The sequence below is a fragment of the Haliotis cracherodii genome, unplaced genomic scaffold (assembly GCF_022045235.1).
Source record: "Haliotis cracherodii isolate W230 unplaced genomic scaffold, xgHalCrac1.p SCAF_5, whole genome shotgun sequence".
NCBI lineage: Eukaryota > Metazoa > Mollusca > Gastropoda > Lepetellida > Haliotidae > Haliotis > Haliotis cracherodii.
In genome coordinates this window covers 16,497,159-16,513,595 of record NW_027266308.1, presented here as the reverse complement: position 1 = coordinate 16,513,595, position 16,437 = coordinate 16,497,159, and the positions used below count along the sequence as shown (strand labels likewise).

Genomic DNA, 16,437 nt, shown 5'->3' with positions numbered 1-16,437 from the left:
ATTTTAATAAACAGATGTCAAAGAATGGTAACGGTTCATTAAGAAAGTATCCTAAAACGTGAAAATCTACTTGTTATTGCGTAGTTATCCTTTGTTTACATTGGTGGTAGGGACTACTTTCACTGTTTATAAACAAACATGGCGTCTCCCTCGTCATTCGGCGATCGAGTCAGAATTAACCATCGGGAATCTGAATAAACTACAGGGATAATTGCTTTCATTATCAAAAGAACAGTCTAATATACTGAAAATCAGAGGTCTAACTGTGACGTAACTAAGAAGGCAGGGCGGGACAACTTAGGAATGGCCAGGAGTCCGAACTTGACCACACAGAAGGAAGCGAGCTACAAAAACATGTTTTATATCATTGGAAAGATCTCGAGGAGACGAATCCAAATAATGTGTGTCCCAGTGTGTACACATGTTTACAAGCTCAAAAATTGGCTCAGAAAATGCATTACTGCAGAAATTTCTGGCAGAATTTTTTTTTTCTGCAGAAATTTCTGGCAGTATTTTTTTTTTCTACAGAAATTTCTGGCAGAATTTTTTTTTTTCTACAGAAATTTCTGGCAGAATTTTTTTCTGCAGTAATATTTAGCAGGATTGTTTAAATTCAGGAGAAATAAGGTTCTATCATTGGATAGTTTAATCTGGAGTTGCTTTAAATGACCTTTTTCTACAGAAATTTCCGGCAGAATTTTTTTTTCTTAGGGAAATATCTGGCAGAATTTTTTTCTGCAGTAATATCAAGCATCAATCTTTGGAGAGTTTAAATTGAATTCAGCAATTGAATATATTTATCTTGGTATTATATTTACCAAATTTATCAGGAAAAGTTGACGTCACTCGAATTAAACAATGGAACAATAATATTATGTTGGCCTCATACCTTTGTATACTAGACAGATGCAAATCCTTGAACCTTGAGCTTACCGTATAATTATCTAAATTATTATGAGAATTTCAGTGACCATCTTCAATGGCCTTTTTACGACTTTGAAGTGTACAACATTAAAGGTGAATGTGATTCTCAAAAAATAAATTTCATAATTATTCCATGGGGCCAACCAAATATATAATCCCCTGTTGAAATTCAAAGAAACAACCTACATGTGATATACTGTACTTTGAAAGTAGGGTTAACTTCAGACATGGAAAAAAAAAGAACACAACCAAGATTTTACGATATAACTGCATATATTGTTTCATAAATTTCATTGTGCACATCTCATCTAATATATATATATGCAATCCTCGGCAATATCTTAGCCACATAGCTTAGACAAAAAATATGTACATTTCAGCAATACTTGCTGCTCCTTCATTATTGTTCTGATACTGACGCTCGTCTTCGGTGCTTTGTCAGAGTGATCTGAAAGTAATAAAATAAATGTAAAGAATATGAGAACATAATTAAAATCACAGTGCATCTATACAATAAAAGCAAAAATAGTAACCTCATGAAGTTGGGTTGTTTCTTTGCCCACATTACACATATTCTAAGTAACGCTGACTAACCCTAATATTACACATCACAATACATATTTCAAAAGAAATGCAATATTTATTGAAATTACCTTTGATTGTTTTTGCAGTTTTTCATTGTTCTTCTCTATTGCCTCTTGAACTTTAGTTGGGAGGGTTGTCGCTTCCTTTGGGGCAGGCATGAAGGGCTTGAAGTCTGATAGCTTGGTGGTGGGTGTCCGGATGTCCCCAATCTTGAAGGAGGGCATCGTGGGTTGTTGCAGGCTTCTGTCTAAGTTCCCTTGCAAATACACTAAACAGTTGATCCAAATCTTCATGCATGTGCCCCACCATGAGAAAGAAAGTTTCACCTGAAAATGGTATTTACATCAGTATTAGCACTATGAAAACAAATCAAATTGTACAAAACTTGTTTATTTACAGAATACTGATTTGAGTATTGAGAATATTGAGAGAAAAATCAATCTTATGCATTTTTCAAGTTTCAACATAGTGTGCAGATTCTTTTATACTGGGGATGAGCAATTGGACATGAAATGCTTTTGTTTCAAAACAATTCTAATGTGGTTTAAAATAATTTACATAAATTATAAAAATATTAACCACTGCTGTGATTTCAGCATTTACTTTGAATTGTATAGTATAGCCTCAAGGAATAAATACACAATACATGATATTGTATGTGGAATCATATACCAATAATTTCATTGATAACTATCTTCATGATAGCACTAAAAGTGATACCTTGGATTGCAGCGTCCACTTTTGACTGGCCGACAAAATCTTGCAGCTTTACTGGTCCTGGAAATGTCAAATAAATATTTGAACAATACATAAATTGCAACTTTAATGTAATTGGATAGTCATACAAATATAACAATTGCCAATTTCCATTCTCAGAAATCCACAATGCCTCCAAAATTAGACAAGCCTACCAGACAAACATCGAATTTATTCAACAGGCCCGTACCAAGCATTTAGCTAAGACAAAGATAAATTTCTATCCTTCTAAACGTGTGTTACAAATATAATGTACAAACAAATGTCTTGACATACATGGCACGATCCCATTACAAAACAAATCCCATTACATCCTTTACTAATAATACTGGACAAACTACAATAACATAACCCATATATGTGCACTGTGGATACTAAGCTCCATTGGTTTCTAAATAAGAATCTACATAACTCCCTACCAATAGGATATGTAGACAGTAATATATGTTTTGGTTTAGTTTTTTGTTTACAAAAATACTGTTGCTAGGATGCAGCAGTGAACTTATTGTTGTGTTTGTTTGCTTGTTTCTATAACAATATTCCAGCTATATGACAGCAGTCTGTAAATATTTGAGTTTTGACCAGTCCATCCAGGGACTGATATCTTGAGCATCAGGTTACGCAATTGGGATACGATGACACGCATCAACCTAGTCAGGGAGCCTGACCACCCGATCCCGTTAGTCGCCTATTACAACAAGCATAGTTGCCTCTTATGGCAAGCATGGGTTGCTGAAGACCTTTTGTGATGCATGCCATATATATAGCTAATATTAGCAAATTCCATTCAGGAGTATACAATGAGCCACAGCGGGCAGCTAATTTTGGCTTATGGCACATGTAACTAGTACTTTGGGGGAACTTTTGTACTGAAAGTGTTGTTTCATTGGTTGCCATCAGTTACAGAGACACATGGACAAATTGACTTACTATGAAACTGGATGTAACATTTAATTAAATAACTTTGTGCAACATACTTCCTTATAATAATTATGGTTTCTTTTATTCACTGTGGCACATGAACACTCGCTCACCTGGAATGAGTGAGTGAGTTAGTTTAGATGCCGCTTTGAACAGTATTTCAGGTATATCACGGCGTGTCAACTTGATGTGGGAGGAAAGCCCAGTGTGATGTAGGTCTAAGACATTTACCACTGGTCAAACCCATGAGCATGTGTATGATGCTGAACCATGAACCGAACACCGAGGAGTAAGAAGTGAAAAACACCCTTAATATTGGAAGAATTATTATGTCATTATAATGTGAAAAGGAACAAGTCATTATTTTGAGCAATAACAGAGTTATGGGTGAATTTCCAATTCAAGAAATTGGGGTTGTCAATCAGGTAAAGTTTCATTGTCCAGTGGTCTCTGAGAAGATTACTTGTATTGTGCAAAGAATTGCATTTTGAGAGAGTGCAAATTAAGGGCATGTAATGGTCAAAATATAAAACATTACGAAAACAGAATCTGTGATGATCCCCATTACAATCTCTACATACTGGATTTCATTAGAGCACTAAAATTACAGCACATGTATCACCTTTCAAATAAAAATGACTTTAGAAGTAATGGCCGTAAATAGCTTTATCAATATTGTTGTTATGGCATCAACACACTTGAAGTTTTGGAGAATATTTGTTCTAAATCTAAGACGGCTAAGTGGCAGTCAATTCCAATTCCATTTTTGATGAGTTGATTTCCCACAAATACTTGATGGAAATAACTTGATTCTGATTGGACAATCAGGTTATGAAATCACAATAATCCCCCTCTTATTAAAAAGGCTGTTTTGAAACGGAAACTAATATTTTATAAAGTAGTACTTTTTTACAGTCATTGTCTATAAGCATTTTAAAATATTTATATTTATAGGATACAACATGCAAAGTTTCACTACAATATTGAAAGGATGTGTGGCAATACATTTTGTGCAGAAAACCATAAAAATCTACAGAGAGAATGAATTTCAAGTTTTGAGGACAACAGAGGGCTTGACATTGGCACTTTTCATTTTCGAAATGTTACGTCATATCTTTTGTGTCACAGTGAGTGATATGTCATCCTAGTGGCTAGCTTAATTTTCTTTTGGGGTGCCTACTTCATGGTAGTTTTTGTGCTACATGCTTTCAATGCCTGACCTATGTGTAAACAAACTGTTTAAGCATATACAGCACCATTGTCGGTGATTTTGTTTGTTTGTTCACTTTCTTGTTTAACACTGCACTCCAACAATATTTCAGCTATATGACGGTGGTCTGTACAGAAGTCTGGACCAGACAATAAAGTGATTGACATCATGAACATCAATCTATGAATTGGGATATGTTGACAAGCATCAACCATGTCAATTAGCCTTACCACCCAATCCCGTTAGTCGCCTCTTACGACAAGCATAAACACAACATGTTTTTAATGTGGAGCACGGTTACCTGTAGATTTATCCATGCTTAATTTAAGATTTGAAACCTCATTCTCTGTTTTCGTTTCCAAGTTCAATTTAGTGCAGTTTACAGGTTACAAGAGAAACATTGAAAACACAGTATTTTTATCTCCTGATATACTGAATAAAATTGGTAGCATATATATAGGTATTAATAGAGTTAGATAAAGTGACAGTAACATGGGAATGATATTAATTTCAAGTCTAAAGACACTAGTTAGTCTGAAAATGTCATGTAATACTGAAAATGTCATGTTTTAATGAAAACTTGATTTTTAAACATTTTGATGATGCCATACAAAAAACATTCATAAACAAACATCTCACAAAACTGTGATGCAATAAGATCAGTGTCATGTATTTTCAAAATGGTATTCTATCATTAAGTATTGTGACAATGTCGTGCGCACTTAACATAAACTGTATGTTTTGGGCCATATTGTCAGTGCCCCAGCTGTAGTGTTCGGAACTGGTTGAAATTCACAACAAGAATGATGAATAAATCATACAACATTTGTCAAGATTAATCACATTCTCTCAGATACATGTAGCCTATAGATCCTATAATTGCATCAGTGTTACAGTCGCGCTCGCATGTTGCTGTATATAAAAAAATTAAACCTTTGAGATATTAAAACAGTATTATCTCACGTAATTATTCCAAGCTGATGTAATTATTCCAACTTTTTTATTTCCAAGTGTATATTTTTAAATGATATTGAAGTTTAAACAATTGACATAAGAATCGCAAGTGTGTGGTTTTTTGTTGTTGCTTGAATGGGCAGTTAAAATAATAATGTGTGTGTGTGAGTGAGTATGGTTTAACGCCGCTTTTAGCAATATTCCAGCAATATCACGGCGGGGGACACCAGAAATGGGCTTCACACATTGTACCCATGTCGGGAATCGAACCCGGGTCTTCAGCGTGACGAGTGAACGCTTTAACCACTAGGCTACCCGAGCGCCCCTAAAATAATAATGTAAAAAGTATCCAGTTGGTTATTAAATTACATTCATTTTCCCTAAACCTATATCAGCAGTTATTGCTTTTGTATGACATAAGTAGAAATAAGTTATAATGTGTATTTTTATATAAAACATGAATTACCAATAAAAACATCATATTTGGAAGGCAATCTGCCATTAATATAATGTAAGTATCTTTTAGGGATCAGCAAACAGGGCAGACAAACATTAAGGATGTGCAGGGGCAACTTAAGATTAAAGATTTCTTGAAATGTTAATGGTTATCCAAAAATTTAATAAAGCATCAATTAAACATCTCTTTTATAGCACTGCTTGTGAAAAAGAATTATTGTTGATTTGTCTCACGATTTCACTACTGAAATTTTTTTTCGTGAATATCAACTTTGTCTTTCATGCATTGTACACATGCTTCCATAAAAAAACATTTTGTATAATAGAATGTTATGTTAATCATTATCAGATTTAACTCAAGAGTTACAAATATCTATTTAGATATTTATCTAGTTTACATAACCCTAACAATGACTACTGAATTTCTTCCATTTAAAATTCTTGTTATCATAAAACTTTAAAATAGGCACGTCAAGATAAGTCGTATTCTACATCTGAAATCAATGTTAGTGACGACACTTTAATAGACTTTTTAATGCATTTTACACTGATGGACAGTCATGAACATGATTTTTTGTCCGCTTACCTATACTTACATTTAACCTAGCTGACAAACCCCTTGTGAAATAATAATATGAATACACTGAATGGTATGAATGACCTGACAAACATCAGACTATGTCTATTCATTGTCTTTTTCTTATGCATACTACTTTAGTATGCCAAACTTAAAACATGTAAACACAATATATCATATTAAAGTTAACAAGTAATGTAAAGTATGTTTTGAACTTGTGGCTAGTTCACTTACTTAATAATATTTGTATCAAAATGGATATTAAATTGAACTAAAACAGTAAAGACAAATAAACAGGCAGAGATAAAACACAACAGCAAAACGTGAGCCTTCATAAAAACAAACAGATGTGTGGATTTGAATCTCTCATAGTGCATGATCCCATCTGTATTACAACCACAATTTATGCCACGCAATTCTGTTATCGATGTGCTTTGTAATGACGATTTCGCGATTTTAAGAACGAATGATTCTGTCAAAGTACCTTAATCCTTATCCACATTCTGACTGGTGATCAATGATTCTTGTCAATGTTTTTGATAACCTTGTTACCTCAGGGAACAAAAACATGTTATTATTTTCACAAGATTATTCCTGTTTCACAAAATTTTGGTTGAAAAACTATGTACCAAGGATGATGATTTGTGAGATTTGAGAATAGATGCCTTGAACATGAATAAATCCTAAGTTATGTTTTAAGACACTTTGTCCCCAAAAGAGTTACCAGGTACATATGATCTGACACTCCCAACCTTTCGTAAGCACAACATTCAACTTTTGGCTTTTGCATAGAGAATGGAGTCTATTCATATACGTATGTGAAGGTTTTGCCTTATTGTATCAACAAGTTATTTCAATGAAAATTAATAATGTTTAACTTGTTTGTAAATTGATGAGAAATAAGTTAGGTTTATTATGCAGATAGCAAATGTGTGCTTGGTGGTAATAATGAAACAATAGTTAAAAAAAATACATTTATTGATACTGTGTATGTGCAATAGCACTAATTACTTTCAGCATGTGATACTGTGTTATCATACACGACCATATCAGACAACCCATTCACCTGTAATCAGACAACCCATTCACCTGTAATCAGACGTGACACACCTGCTTGTGAGGGCCCCTTCACGTTCTTATTACATAGGAATTAGCAATCAATGCTGTCAACCTATTTGTATGTTATGATTACTGCTCCTGTGATAATATGACATATCGTTTTATAATAAAAATGTATGATGCATGTTTGGGTAACCTAAAATATACAGTTGTGACTCATCACTAACATAGCCCCACACGCACCAGAAAACATTGGATCAACGATAAAGTTGTGAGTCTTGAATGAGTGAGTTTGGTTTAACACCGCTTTTAACAGTATTCCAGTTATATCGTGTCGTGTCAGCTTAATGTGGGAGGAAAGCCACGAGCACAGATATGGTGCTGACAACCTAGAAACATTGGACGAACCGGGATTCCAACCATAGGTTTCTGGCGTGCCCAAGGGACACAACTTTGCAGGGTGAATTGCAATGCCTTAGACTACTGGTAGTGTCTGTATATAATTAGTATCAGGTCTTATCCATAATACTCCTTGTCAAACCCTTACGTTTATTGAATTTTGTTTTCATGCTAAATTCGGTTCCATTTTGAAGGTCACTTTTACATGTATCCAGTTGGAAACAGCAATTATTAATATAGATCTTGCATTATTCCAGGGCTTTTAGGAATTCGATATCGACATGTCCTATAAAAAACAAAGAAAGGATTCTATCACTAGGATCACTCGACAGTGTGTCTCGTAAACTTGCCTAGCCCCACGCCTACTGTGTAAGCACCACAGAGTAGCCCGAGCGACCCACCAACTCACACCCTAATTAAGTCATGGCCTTGCCGGCAACGAGGGCAACACTTACCTGGTTTACTACGTACGTAACACCAATATAATGTCACGTGAAGCCATATATAGGCTACACAATCCGCGTACTTTCACAGAGCCCTGGCTCTTCGGCTCTTCCTTTCCTAGCTCATGTTGAAATTTTGATAAAAATCATGCATCGTGCTTAGATTCCGAAACGAAATTTAAATTGGCAACACCACCGGTGATGGTAAAAACACCCAGCGAAACGCAAGACCGATGGAGTACCTCACCCCTACATTCGCCTGACATGTTTATTTTCGCGTTCGTAGCTCAACTCTATCTGATATTGCTGATGCAATAAATGAACTATATTTAACCATATTGCACATAAACATTACTTACCAATTTCAGTGCTTTTCTTTTTGGGCAGATTTCTTGAAGAAAGGTGTATGTCTTGACTGTTGATGAGGTTTGTAATATCTGTAATGGGTAGCAACATGTTCGATGAATATGTTCATAAAGAAACCATGATACAAACAGAAGGCCAACGTTATTCAAGATATATACAGTGTTTGGTGTACAAAAATAGAATAAAATGCTCCTTACCCATGATAACGTTGTTGAAGCAGAGCTGGTGAACCCTGCTTAGGCATCCAGAGCTTCCCACTGCGACCAAAACTTGGGTTTTCGATGTGATTTACCTACTTGTTGAATAGTTATCGTTTGACCGCCTGACTGAACGTTCTCGAAGATTTAACGATACGTAATTAGGGTTAAACTTACTTACTTTGGAGATTTAACGTGCGCTTTTCGACTGATGCGTATTTCGCACACGGTAGGGTTAAATCTTTATACACCATTTTTATGGTCGGGCGTCCACGGCTGATTGGTTTTGCAAATCAAACACAAGGGTGTATATCACGCCCCCTTGAGTGTTCACTGGGTGGTCACGTAGTCTGTTGTAAGGTTTGGCACCAGCATCTCAGGTTACAATTTGATATTAATTCAAGTAATCCACTGATAATGTACATAGGTAATTATCCTAATTACATTTAGTTTTGTCCGACAAGGAGCGAGTTTACTCTTTTTTTAGACATAGACTTTGTAACAGGCTCTTCCCCTGGAAAAACATATATTGTAAATAAATATTTTGCCGTTTCCATCAACCTTAACACGTGATGTTCTATAACTGTTGTCTTGTACACTATCCATAGTGTAAGTCAGCTCGAGGAATTTTCATATAGTATTATCATTAATCAACATATCCTATGCAACAGTTATGTTGCTATCCGGACAAAACTATTTCAACATTCTATATTGTATCGCAAATGTAAACGAATAGTTTTTATTATAAATACAAACCTACATGTTAAGCGGTAATACCAATCACGCATTAAATAACATATATGAACAACTGTCGGATTATAAAGTCTCACGTCGGTTCCACCGTGCAACTTCATGCCTGACTTACATTCATATTGTTCTTTCAACACACTTACGCTTCTCCAAATTTAGAAAGAAGCTGTGTACACAGTGTTCTTGCGAGTTACATTTACGCGTCCGGTTTGGCGGCAACTTCAAAGAGTGGACAAATGGTTGCTCCTTCAGGTAGCTATAATTACCCTCTCTATAATGCAATATCGTATTATCCATTTGTAATGAATGGTAGTAACACTTGATTGGATTGGATTCAGTTAAATCTACATTTCTCAGGGTCTCTAACATCGAGATTTGAAATATCTTTCATGTAAATACCTTCTTTGTCTTGTGACTTGTATATATTCGTGTATATTCAGAATAGTACCTTCGCATTCCTGAAAAGTCTTTGCACAATGGCACAAGCAACGTGGTCTCTTTCTGTGAAAAATAGCACTCTTTATTTCAGCCACAGCAAAGATCCCGAACCACGCGCAGTCAGCAATGTTACGTCTGGTTACCGTCTTGCAGTTACGATACAGGTAAGTCGTCAAAATATTTATTGTTTTATTTCTGGATACGCCGACCCTAGAACGTGGAAATATACAATTTAAATGTGTGGCTTTGCTGACATGCGAAACGCGTTTTGTAAGAGTCTAAGTGTAGCGTATTTATTTCTACCAATTTTGATAAAAGATACGCAAACAAACTAATCTGAAAAGGAGATAGATCCATCTCCTGTGGTTTTATTATGTCTTGTATACTGTCTACGTGTTGTTGCTGTATGGCGACACTTGTTGTGTTTGTGTAGCTGTATGAATTTGCCTGTGGTGATCGGTGAAAGTGAAAACACGGTTACCAATCCATGCAGTATTTAGATAATTTACATGCGAGCTACTCTGTTATTTATAACGTTCGAATTATTTCGATAAAAATAACTATTAAGGCCTGATGTTTATGAATATAACAAATTTGTATTAATGTTTTCCTAAAATCAACACATTTCCATCAAAGCTGGCGCTGGGGGGGGGGGGGGGTGGGGGGGGGGGGGGGGGGGGGGGAACGATTTGGAATACCCACGCGATGCATATTGTACGTGCTGTGCCGCCAGACTTCCTGCCAACAAGGTAATTAAATTTTCTCGGGTATTGTCACTTCATACGGTGATACATTGTCTCGCGCGCGTGGTCGAAGGGTATTGTTTATCAGCGCCACCTTTATCATGCTTCGCCGATCCTCAACTTTCAAAGCCTCCAATAAAATTTATGTGATCATTATCTTATCCTTATTTCGACTTGTCCCCGCCCCCCCCCCCCCCCCCCCCCCCCCTTCTCCCCCCATGCACACACACTCCAAAAGCAAATTCACCGAGGCTTGACCAATACCAATTAACAGTTGTCAGTTAAACAGTTCGCATCTAGTATGTTATTGTATATATTGCAAACCGTGAGCGTGCTACTATGGGGAGGGGGGAGGGTTTAGGGAGGGTGTTGGTTCTTCACCTGGTCACTCATCAATCAGACTGTATACGGTATACTTCAATAATGATAAAATATCATTAGTCCCTGGGGTGGCCGAGTTACTTTTCTTTTCGTTTGTCGATTCATATTTTGGAAAATCAAAGGGGAACCACTCCAGCTTATGCAGCACACACATTTGGGAAGGTGGCTTCAATCATTAATAATAATATTTCTTATCATGGCTTCACACTCGTTCCGAACTTTTTTAAGATCGGACACCAGGTTATGCTGTCGGAAATTCAAGACATTTCTTTATTTTCTTGAGTAGAGACAGGCCTATCGGAAATTCGAAATTGAACAGCAACGCCAAATATATATTCCGGCGCAGTGATCAGCTGGTGTCAGTGGTGAGGAGCAGCCTAGTCCTGTACCAGGCTGGCCGCATGGCGCTCTGGGTGGTTTGTGCATTATGTATATCATGACAAGTTCAGTCCCTCGTGTTATTTAATGCCACACTTGGCAATATTCAAGCCATTTGAAGACAGCCTGGTCCGGTGATTGTTGTTATGAGGAACAATCCATGCCACCATGCCATGACACTGTCAACATAGGTTGCTGTGGACCAATTCTAACCTGCAATTCCCCAGTTCAGTAGCATAAGAGCCCTATCTTCTCCTACAAAATAAGAGATATATGATAAGGACCTCTGTATTTGTTGCATTGTCTTGATTACAGGTTTATGCATTCAATGATGATGACCAGGACCTACAAGTGACCCTAGTTCAGGTGAGTTACAACAATTCATACTCAATGAAAATGAACCATGTCACCTCATATGAGCTAATACTTTTACTTTATGTTTGGGGCTTATCAGGGACAATTACTTAATTATTTCATCTTGGTCATGAGGCCATTAGCGGTGACATGATGACAACAGCAACCTACATGACATGTACAGGCTCCTAATATTGGATGAGCAATGAAGCCCAGTTGCTGATTCTTTGAGTGGATAGTCTGAACTAGGCATTTTATTTATCCTCAGAAAAAATGTCATTTATATAAAATGTACATTTTTCAACCGAATTAGTTTGACGTTGACATTATGTTGCAGGGGTTACTCCATGAGGAATCAGCACAGGAACGTCATGAGGTTAGTAAAGCAGAAACAGAAACCCAGATAGCCCACCTGTACCTGTAAAGTTTGCATACTATTGTAACCGAGGTGGCCTATTCATCTATGGCGCCGCAATTCGCTGTACAGAGTTGCATCCCCTGGGAACACCAGAAACCTATGATAGTGGGTTCGACTCCAGGTTTGCCCCGGTTCTAGGTTTGTCAGCACCATACCAGTGCTCGTGGGTTTCACCGAAGTGGTAAACGTCTGAGACCTGCATCACTTCGGTGTTTCCTCCCACATTAAGCTGACACGCTGCAATATACATGTAACTGTAATACTGTTAAAAGCGGTGTTAAACTCACTAACTTCTTTATGACCGTATACTTAATCTTGCCATAGACTTAAAATGCCAGAAGTTTATAAAGCTATTTTGACCCAATATTCAGCAGTTTTCTTTTTGCATGTATCTGCATATACTTAATGTGAAGTGAAGTGTGTTAATTGTTTGAGAAGTTCAACTGACTAGTGAGTAACATATTATGGAACCATACACCCATATGATATGTTTCTTTTATTAGAATCTACCCATCATGGAATGCCAGGATCTTCCAGTAAGTACTTTGTCAGATTTGATACTACTTTGACCTCATTTTACAGTGCATATTAAACATTGTGTGTACACATGGTTTGTTATTCTTAATTATACTAAAATATTACTACATGTATGTAACTGAAAGTTATTATGATCCACATGATCAAATAAGCTATTTTGAATACCTATGATAAGAGAAGTATGCAATTTATGTAACTTTATGTACCAACTAGGGTATCTTTTCGAAAAACTACTATTTTCAGGTGATACATTACAAAGGAAGAGCACCACAAAAGAGTTGAAAGGTAATTAAACTTTAATCATTTCATGAACAACATACCGGTATATTAAATAAATTACTATATTAGCTTGAAAAGTAATGTTATTGCTGTGATGGTAAGGCTCAGTGACTGCATGTCTTGAATATGAATACAATGTTGTTTTTGGTAATAGTTAATTTTTTAACACAAATAAATGCTCTCACTGCAATGTTCCTCAATCTATCTGTCAGTTATAAAACTTCCGTTTGTCATCTTCTCTGAACTAAGTGCCAGGTCATAGAAAAGGAATATCAATGTCAAATACATGTCAGGCAGACTGATCAAGCACCTGATTGTTTGTTTTGGTGTAGACTACATTTTAAGTACCAATTCTATAAAAAGGACCCATTTTAGGATCTTTTTATGACCTTTTATGCTTCTAATTAATCTGACCTATTATTTTCAGGCATCTAAGATTGTGCAAACTGAGAAAATGGTAAGTTAATATATATGTAACTGATTTATAGTTAATTGACTAAACCCTAATATGTTAAAAATGGTAGATAGTTCCTGATATATGTAAACCAACTGTTTGATTCTCTTTCAGGTTGAGACATACTTGCAAAGAAGGCGGCACAATAAAAAGGTGAGCAGATTGTAGAAATAATGGGCAGTAACTGACACGTTCATATGCTAGTGTATATATGTATGTGGATTTTCATGGGCCATGGACACTGTTGCTGTGCATGCCTATAACTGAAATTGATGACTCACCCTGATTATGATCCTTGGCAACATTACTATCCACATGGGTTTCATTCAGATTAGAGCTAATGATTCACTGTCTTATCCAAATGATAATCACCACATTTCCTATAGCAAGATCAGTATTGTGAAAAACTGGAAATTAACACAGGCAATGGTACAGGCACTGTGTTAATACAATGTGGATTGTATTTGTGTATCTTTCTTCCCTTATATTTGGCTTATTTGTCATACAGCATCTGGTATAAGATATGAATTATCAGTATCCAGTTCAAACAATCTGATATGCCTTTGCTTTAAATTGTTAAAATATAAATTGAAAAATTCAAAATAGAATATACAGAAATGACTGAATCCTCTTTGTCCACTTAGTACCATGCTTTAATATAAACACATATAACACTGATTTTGTCCATAGATGTCCCCCTGCAAATTCAATGTTGGCATGATTGTGGAGGCATTGAGGAGGATGGCTTTTGGTATGTAATTACTGTTTGCATTGTTGAAGGAAATTTCATATATTGAATTGTTTTCATCACGTTTCACACAAGTATTTTTTTATGATTATGTTCAGATTGCAACGATTTGCTAAGATACTGATGGATCATGATCTTCCTTATGTATCAATATTTATTATTTCATATCAATTAATTGCTTTAACTCTCCTGACTGAAAATCAATTGTCCGTCCCCCTTTTTCATACTAGGCATTTCATCTGAACTTTTTAGCTCTTTGAAACAGAAACTTTGCTTGAAGGATCACACTTTTTGTGACTCTTGAAATTGCTCACATAAATGCATTGCGGCAGTAGTGAAAATGACATTTGTGTTCATTACGGAACCATTTCTGGAGTTTATGCTGAATAACATATGTCCTTTCTGTCTGATGATTCCCACCTGTTACACAGCTACAACCTATGCCAAGTAACTCCAGTTTTCATCTCTTTCGAAACCTCTGGGTTTTAAGCTGACATTTTATGTGATGACATGCAGATTAACACATGTTAGTAGCATCTGAGTAGTATGATTCTTATAATTTGATGTTCTTTTTGAAGTCCAGTTCATGCTTATAGTTACTGAAAAGAACTTGTTATTGTATTATCGAAATTAGGGAGACATGTGATAGCAGTTAAATGTTTTCTGACAGGAAGTGCATAGTGGTTTGAGTTGGTTGGTTTGACTTATTGTTTTTAAAAGAACTTCTATACACTTTGTATTCCAGTAGTGTTGTGTTTTCCATCTGCTAATAATAGATTCTGGGAAAATGTCAGTGGGGCAAAAGCTATTTACAGAACAGTGAAAATGGAAATTCATGTTATCCTTCATTTTCTGCCTGAATCATGATTTATTTTTTATCTTTATAAAACAAATACAGGTATAAAGCCAAAATATTATCGGTCCAAAAGGAGAAAGTGAACCTACATTGGACTGGCTACAACTTAGACGAGTGGCTATCAACAAACAAGATTAGGTTAGAGGTAAGCAGAATACAAAGATAGAGCATAAACATAATCAGTTATAAAAGTTTTCACACAGATTACAACATGATTAATGATTTTCATACCATCAATAATTTCTTACATTGTCAATCCCTGGCCTCGTCATACCAAAAGACGTTAAAAGATGGTACTTGTTGTTACCCTGTCTCGCGCTCTGCATTAGGGAGCTAAAACAGGGACTGGTCAGCTTGGAGTCATGTACTGTGTACTGAGTAGGGTATTCATGTTAAACTGCGGAATGGTATTTTAGTGGGCTAGAATCAGTCCGGACTAGTACAAGCAGCCACACACACACACACACACACACACACACACACACACACACACACACACGTGTGCATGCACGCCGCCATATATGTGCACTAATCTTGGACACGACGTTAAACCCAATTTCAACTCACCTCACCTCACCTCTCTTACATTGTTCATGTGGCTAAGGCATGTGGAATGTGTTTATTACTGAAATGAAAAGCATTTTAATGTTTTTTCATATCTTTTCAGAATATGTGCACATAGGTTTCAATGACCAGACGAAAAAAAGAATTCATTTCAAGTATGTTGAGAAGAAAACGTAAGTAAAGTAGACTATTTACATTCATTATACGTCTTATGCCGTAGGCTCTATTGTAAACTCTAAGCTGCATATAGGCTGCAATTTATCTGATGCTATATTAGACAATATGGATCCACTCATCTATACAGCTATTTTCTTCTGTGATAGGACCCATCGCTGGAAACATCGCCTCACCCATGAGACATAGTGCAAAGTCGCCCAAGGACATGTCTTGTAATATAGCATGTGAATAAATATGTTTTTGAAAGATCTCACGAAATTAGTTTTATTTTTTGTGCTTGTAATCATGTGAACTAAAACTTTTTTTGGGGGAAAAAGGTCATTTAAAGCAACTCCAGATTAAACTATCCAATGATTGAACCTTATTTCTCCTGAATTTAAACAATCCTGCTAAATATTACTGCAGAAAAAAATTCTGCCAGAAATTTCTGTAGAAAAAAAAAAATTCTGCCAGAAATTTCTGTAGAAAAAAAAAATACTGCCAGAAATTTCTGCAGAAAAAAAAATTCTGCCA

The 16,437-nt window shown here is 36.0% G+C and overlaps 1 protein-coding gene and 1 long non-coding RNA gene across 2 annotated transcripts; one reads left to right on the top strand and one right to left on the bottom strand.

Annotated features, from left to right (window-relative positions):
* Window positions 1-1,037: 1,037 nt before the first annotated feature.
* On the bottom strand, window positions 1,038-8,898 carry LOC139443406 (uncharacterized). The gene is made up of 5 exons (XM_071224394.1): window positions 8,848-8,898; window positions 8,644-8,721; window positions 2,230-2,286; window positions 1,578-1,835; window positions 1,038-1,372 (listed from the first exon to the last, which is right to left on the bottom strand). Exons 1-4 carry the CDS (start codon window positions 8,849-8,851, stop codon window positions 1,630-1,632), a joined length of 345 nt encoding a protein of 114 aa, XP_071080495.1. The 5' UTR covers window positions 8,852-8,898; the 3' UTR covers window positions 1,038-1,372; window positions 1,578-1,629.
* A 2,949-nt stretch (window positions 8,899-11,847) lies between these two features.
* Window positions 11,848-16,165, top strand: LOC139444070 (uncharacterized). Its single transcript, XR_011651745.1, has 10 exons — window positions 11,848-11,903; window positions 12,229-12,267; window positions 12,813-12,845; window positions 13,090-13,131; window positions 13,553-13,582; window positions 13,694-13,732; window positions 14,270-14,330; window positions 15,226-15,328; window positions 15,851-15,920; window positions 16,071-16,165. It is a non-coding gene; the product is annotated as an uncharacterized lncRNA (long non-coding RNA).
* Window positions 16,166-16,437: the final 272 nt, after the last annotated feature.

What these genes read in the sequence shown, in the direction of transcription:
- LOC139443406 (XM_071224394.1), bottom strand. An exon ending in AAAGAAAAGCACTGAAATTG is followed by an intron (nt 2,287 to 8,643) that starts GTAAGTAATGTT and finishes TGACATTTCCAG; the next exon opens with GACCAGTAAAGCTGCAAGAT. An exon ending in AGTGGACGCTGCAATCCAAG is followed by an intron (nt 1,836 to 2,229) that starts GTATCACTTTTA and finishes TACCATTTTCAG; the next exon opens with GTGAAACTTTCTTTCTCATG.